This window comes from Centruroides sculpturatus, unplaced genomic scaffold (assembly GCF_000671375.1).
Source record: "Centruroides sculpturatus isolate CEXI.00-Female unplaced genomic scaffold, Cexi_2.0 scaffold142, whole genome shotgun sequence".
NCBI classification, from domain to species: Eukaryota; Metazoa; Arthropoda; class Arachnida; order Scorpiones; family Buthidae; genus Centruroides; species Centruroides sculpturatus.
The window spans coordinates 894,229-901,335 of record NW_019384352.1 but is presented as its reverse complement, the minus strand read 5'-3'; the positions used below and the strand labels follow the sequence as shown (position 1 = coordinate 901,335).

Here is a 7,107-nt window from a genome sequence, read left to right as displayed (position 1 = left end):
GTTCGAATTTGTTCGAATTTAATTCGAACATAAAATTCGAATATTGGTTCGATTATAGAACGATCGTAAACGTTCCAGAAACGTTGAAAATAGTTCGTTTGACTTGACGTGAACAGGAGACGTTCAGAAATAGAATCGGGACCAGGTCTCTAATTACTCTGGAAACGGGGGACCTAATTCTTGCATTCTGTGAAAACGGGTAAGATTGGCTATAATGTAATTATCTTAATCTTCACTATCGTTACTTTTTAAAAACCCAGCGAAGCGGATCCTTGCAGCTAGATTCTAGATTACTTAGAAAAACAGTCTTTTATATATACAAAACAACTATATTACATACAAATGTACGAACAAATAAAAACCCAGAGAAGCGGGTCCTTGCAGCTAGTTTTAAATAAAAATTCAATGGTATGAATTTATAATAAAAAGGTTTATTTAGGAAAAAAAACATGTAATATAAATTAACAATCAAGTAGTACAAAGAGTGTAAATAAAAATGTACAGTACCAGTACGAAGTTAAAAACTGTTAATTGGAGGCATTTTTAATGCTATTACAAAAATGAGTTATTGCACAATCAAACAAAGATTTTATCCTGTAAAAACCAAACATAAGTAACATCCACTACACTGAAATCACAAGAAAGTTTTTTTCTTTATTTTTAATTTTGCAAACTATTTTATTAACTCTTTTAAGTTTGCTTAATCGGCAATTTCGAGCTCAATTCAAAAGTTCTTGCCTTTTAAGATTTGGCAAAATATTTTACTGTTGAATACGCTGCTAGGAGTTCGCGGTCGTACCGGTACGTACTATATTTTACCTGTGGTATGGTTAGGGCTTCAGAGAAGAAGCCCAGAGGTTCGAAAACAGAATTATATTTTTGTTGAAGAGCTGCTTCTGTTGCGAAGTCTTACTCATCCACGATAAGTATCATTAGAAGGACCGAAGAATGATAAGCGTAAAGGGTATTTCACGTTATCCTAAAGACATTTATAAAGATACCGACAACGCAACACATTTGGAAGAATAGGTAACTCCCAATCTGTTCCTAGAAATAAGAATCGGTCAATATGAATTGAAATGTGTCTTGTGTAAATTGAAGTTCTATGACGAAGTTTCTCTGTAAGAATACACGAAAAAATATTGTTAACGAACAGTTTCTTTAATGTTGAAAGTATTTAAATACTACTTCATTTACGATTATGTTTGTTGAGTTCTTTCGATTTTGCTCTGTTGCACAAATTAAAAGAATTTAAACAAGATTTTCTCATTTTGATTTTGTTGATTTTAATTAAATGATTGAAATTGATTTCATATAAAATCATTTATTTTTTATTTTTAAAATATTACGTACATAAATTAATTTATAAACAAAACCTTGGTTGGAATAACTTTAAATAGAACGTCTACAGTAATTAAAAACAATAAAACAAAAACTCGTTTGCTACTTGAAGAGAGTAAAACGCCAAAATGCGTAAAATATGATTTTAAAAATACTTTATTATACATTTGAAAACATGGGGAACAATATGAATGTGAATATGACAGAGAAAATATCTGAAATCAGCAAAAAGTCACTTGAGAAAACAGGAATAAAATACAAATATATCTCTGTGTTTCCAACTAGTCATGTGTTTAAATCATGCGCATTTAATTACTCTCGGACAACAATAAAATTCTATAACATTATTTCAGTGCATTGTTGTTTTATATTCAATTGAAAAACTAAATTAGATTATTTATTATTAAAATTAAATTAATTAAAATCGGAAATGGTAAGAAAAACGTTTATTTTGTGAAACAATTTTAATTTGGCAATGTTTTTCAAAAATTATCGACAGAACATCTTCAATCTTAATCACGTATCGTGTCTAGAGTACATATTATAGATTTTATCATATTTTAATATTTAATAATCATTTATATCATTATAAATAATTTAGATTTAAATTTTTACGTAACGGAAATTTTTAAAAGGAAAGAAAACATCAATGCCCGAATTGCGGTAAAACAGTTTCGACAAAACATAATTTACAGAGACACATGCGGATTCACAAAATTGAAAAACCGTTTAAATGCGAATTCTGCGGAAGACGTTTTACATGGAAGAGCAATTTAACGCGGCATCTAAAATTGCATTCGAAGGAAAAGCCTTTCAAGTGTAATTACAAAGACTGTGGATGGAGCTTTAAACAGGAAGATGAGTTAGAACGACACCAGTTCGGACGGCATCGCAAAGAGATTTTATCTAAAGTAAACATTACGATAAGTTTCTATATTTTTATTTTAATATTTCGATTCCCAAAGCGATCAGTTATAAAAAAAACAAACACAATAAAATTTAATAGGAATATATAAAACATTTAATTTATTTTGTAAACAATATTCAATGCAACTGTGCTAATTTACAGAAACAAATATTAAAATAATATTAATATGTGACTGAAATTATTATTTTTATTCTTTGCGAACTTCCAATATAAAACAGTTTTCCTTATTCACTCTGTGCCAACTTATCATTTAAAAACATTTTTTAAATATTTGTTTTGTTAATGGAGTTATTAAGTTAGTAAATGTTTTTTTTGTTGTTGTTGTTGTTAAAATGACGAACTATATTATCTTCTTAAGGTTAAATTCAGATCACAGTCGAATAATTTACTACAGTTTAACATGAACAAAATATCTGACTTTTAATTTATATATTACGCAATTAAACGAATCGTTGAAATAATTATTTCATAAATTATTATGTAATTAGATATCACCAGATGACCCGAAAATCACAAGCCGTAAATGTCATATTTGCGGAATACTTTTTTCAACTCCTGACGCTTTAAGATGTCACTTGAGAACTCACACCGGAGAGCAGCCATATGCATGTAAGATTTGCAACGAAAAATTCAGATTCAGCCCTCAATTAATAAGACATCAGAAAAAGTTTCATCCGAAAGCGGAAACACAAACTTGCTTAGAGGTAAGTTTACAAATATTTTTTAGGAAACAATTTTAAACATATATTATTGGTATATAACTATAATTATATGATTAATGTTAATCTGAGCTTATTATGTGAAATCAATTCCGAGTAAGAAAGAATTCATTGAATTTATTTTGACAGTGAAAAAATATAATCAGAGAAAAGTCGCCGAAATTACAACAGGTAGCATCCTGACTGCTGTGTGATTGTAAGAGTTTGAATGCAATCTGTTATACACTTTCGAAATTTCACGATTATTTCGTGTCTCTGTCGTCAAAATTACTTCAGTGAATTTTCTTATTCAGCGACATTCCTTTGTTTGTAATAGATTAAACAATATTAATAATTAAAATGATATTTTTAGACTAAAATCTTGTAACAACCGGGAAAGTTACGCATTTTGTTGCAAGATTCTTTTTAAAACTATTGTATTTCCATACTTTGAAATTTTATCGATTTTGTTCCCCACATTTTTTATATTAAAATTACTTATTGAAACTTGATTCTCTTTTCCCGTTTCCTCATATTTACGACTTGCCGTGTCCAGTTTGATTTCTATAAATTCTGGTCGCCTGCACACGTCTCGCACTCACGACCTACACCACTCTATTTGATTTCTTCTCGATCTACTTATATTACAATTATAGTTAGATTTATTAAATTGCATTGAAATTGTTAACATTTTGAAATTCATTAAAATTTTAAGATGTTTATATTTCTTCTGTTGATATTTAGCCTATATTATTCATAGAAAACACTATTAAATATTTTCAAATCCCTTGCACATGATTTTGCTGTGAGGAGCGCAATCATAATGCTTTCGTTCGTTGCACTAGATCAGTGTTTTTCAACCGGGGTTCCGCGGCACCTTAGGGTGCCACGGCACCACGATAGGGGTATCGAAAAGTTTAGAGCCTTTAGACATTTTCTAGGAAATTTACTTAAGTGTAGTTCAAGATAACTCATTGTCAGTTCTATTTTACTACGAGATATCTAGTAAGCAAAGAAACTATGACTAATCGCATGTTAATGTAATGTTCTACGCTACGTGTACGCACGACTTGTCACGAGTTCGCCCAAATTACATTGCTTGGCCTTCATGTTCCCAGTCCTAGTACCAGGCCAACCACCAGAGAAGAACGACGTGGACACTGGTGTCTTGTATATGCTCTAAAAAGCGTTGCATTGTACTTTGAAAAGTGTGTGGTTTCAATCACAAAGTAGATGCATATTACAGTATTTTCATAGTATTCAAAAGCAATGATGAAAAATAAACAATTTTTTGGCCATTTATAGTTGAAACAGTATAAGATATAAGCAAATTTAGCCTACATTTTCTTAATTTCTGATATTTATAAACGAAATTAGAAGATTTTATTATTATTTTACACAAATAAATCTAATTATTTTAAATAGTTAAACCAATTGTTAGAATAGATTAATGATTCTAGAACCGATATAATACGTCAATTTTCCTAAATTGCTGTCTCAACAAATTCGAAAAAGAGATAATTCTGTATAAACTCTCATATATTTACATGTAAACAATTTACAGTTTATTTATTTTAAAAATATTTTAAAAATTGGAATTTTTGATAAATTTCAATTAATGCTTTATTACCAAATATCAAATTTAGTGTTTGTCTCTCTACTTATAAGAGCAACGAAGATGCTTATTTTGTATAAGTTTTATCTTTAAAATAGGTATAATTCTTTGTATTATGTTTACTAATCAATAAAAATAGTAACCCAAAAGTCAGTTAACCATTATAAAGCCTAAATTCACTTACTTCATTATTTAAAAACTGCAAAACTTAGTTAAAAATGCAATCCTTCTTCTTGCCCAATACATAAAGCTACACTTTCAAAAAATTGCTTAGCATAAACGCGCATCAAAACAAATCACGGTTAACTGACTTTTGGGCCACCTTATATCGATATGTGTAACAAAGTCTTGAGTATATTTTAATTTTCTTAGCTTAATGTTGCATTAAGCAATTAGAATAAGAAATGTTTACACATAAAATGCATTATTTGTTTACTTAATATATATATATATATATATATATTAAGTAAACAAATAATGCATTTTATGTGTAAACATTTCTTATTCTAATTGCTTAATGCAACATTAAGCTAAGAAAATTAAAATATACTCAAGACTTTGTTACACATATCGATATAAGGTGGCCCAAAAGTCAGTTAACCGTGATTTGTTTTGATGCGCGTTTATGCTAAGCAATTTTTTGAAAGTGTAGCTTTATGTATTGGGCAAGAAGAAGGATTGCATTTTTAACTAAGTTTTGCAGTTTTTAAATAATGAAGTAAGTGAATTTAGGCTTTATAATGGTTAACTGACTTTTGGGTTACTATTTTTATTGATTAGTAAACATAATACAAAGAATTATACCTATTTTAAAGATAAAACTTATACAAAATAAGCATCTTCGTTGCTCTTATAAGTAGAGAGACAAACACTAAATTTGATATTTGGTAATAAAGCATTAATTGAAATTTATCAAAAATCCAAAAAGAACATAACGTTAGAATTATATAAATATATTTTTTATGTATGAATTTTTAAAATTATTATCAATATTATTATTTTCCCAATAAATCAATATTGTTGATAGAGGCTTTAACTTTTATTCTAACCGTTCGATGCTGTAATTTAGGAAAATTCGTGAGTTGTAAGGGCTTAACAATCGATATATTTCACCTGAAGATTGACTGTAGAATCTTTAATAGATCCTTGTTGCAATCTCGTTAAGTGAACTCCAACGACTGATATAAAACGGTCAATTGGATAACAACTCTTCCATGCTGCCTTTCTGAATTTATCATTATCGACTAAATAATAGTGAAGAATTTATGTTTGTCGAGTTTATTATTAACAACATCTTTTCTTGAGTTTGTTGGATCTCTTCTTCTTTTTCTGGTGAAGATCAGTTTAGTAAGTGGATACTTCGCCTTAAAAAATAACTCTTTAAACGACTTTCTATAGCCTACGCCTTGAGAAAAAACGGGCTCTTATGCTAATTTTGGCTAAATGTAAAATAAAAAAGAATAAATTATAAAGAGAGAAAAATCTATATTTAGTAAAGACTAATAACCCAAATTTTGTTAATTACTTGTGTTAAAAGGTAGAGGAATCAAAGAAAGAATGAAACGTTTACATTATAACCTAGTCTACATACATGCATATACTATGTATACTGTATATTTTTTCACATCAANTTTTTTTTCTTATTCTTAAGAAACTAATCTTATAAAAAAGTATCTCTTATAGCCTCTAACTATCATTTGTTAAAAAACCACAGGTAATATAATCACTTTTATTTTTAAGACTCAGGAACATTTTAACGCAATTACGTACTTCAGTCTTGAGAGTGATCACATAGTATTTTTGTAGTACTATGCAATTTGCAAATAAATTTCAAACAACTGTTGCACTTAGTAGCATATTTACCATCTTTTCTTCCAGCACAAAATGACAACATACTCTTTTCAGGAGATTTCGGCTTTATCTAGCAATTTGTATAATATTATCATCTATTAGCAGTTCAAATGATTCTTAGTAGCATATTTACATTTTGAATATTTGATGCAAGATTGAGATATCTTTGCAAAATAATTGTAAAAATAAAAAAAACATAAAAACACATTTTTACAAAAACCCAATGTAACTGGATCGTGGGGGCTACGCGGCCCCCAGAAGATACGTAGCTCCATCCTTGTAAGTGCTACAGGGCCGAACATTTGGCACTCGCTAAGAGTTGCGACGTAATGAGATTACATAAAATTGCAGCTGCGCACGATATTTAGATTTTTAGAAAATCGTAAAAATATGACGCGTGGGGGCCGCGCGGCCCCCATAAAACCAGTTAAGGGTTTATTTTGTTTCGTATACGTTGACCATTCGCTACCATTTTTCTTTTTCATGTTTTCTTCTCTCATAGGAATATAAATACAGTGGTACCTCGGGTAACGAACGCCCCAGCATACGAAATTTTCAGGATACGACATGAAATTCGAACATATTTTTGCTCCACGATACGAACAAAAACTCACCATACGACGTTACATTAGTTCGCATTTTTCATTTGTTTTTCTTACTACAGTTATTTTTTT

General features: G+C 29.4%; 1 protein-coding gene across 1 annotated transcript in view; it reads left to right on the top strand.

Annotated features, from left to right (window-relative positions):
* LOC111638650 (zinc finger protein 808-like) overlaps nt 1–7,107 on the top strand; it is a 96,698-nt gene that overhangs the window by 44,565 nt on the left and 45,026 nt on the right. The window contains exons 13-14 of the mRNA XM_023384398.1: nt 1,977–2,252; nt 2,758–2,973. Of these exons, the coding sequence (XP_023240166.1) occupies nt 1,977–2,252; nt 2,758–2,973 (492 nt within the window). The remainder of the gene's footprint in view (nt 1–1,976; nt 2,253–2,757; nt 2,974–7,107) is intronic.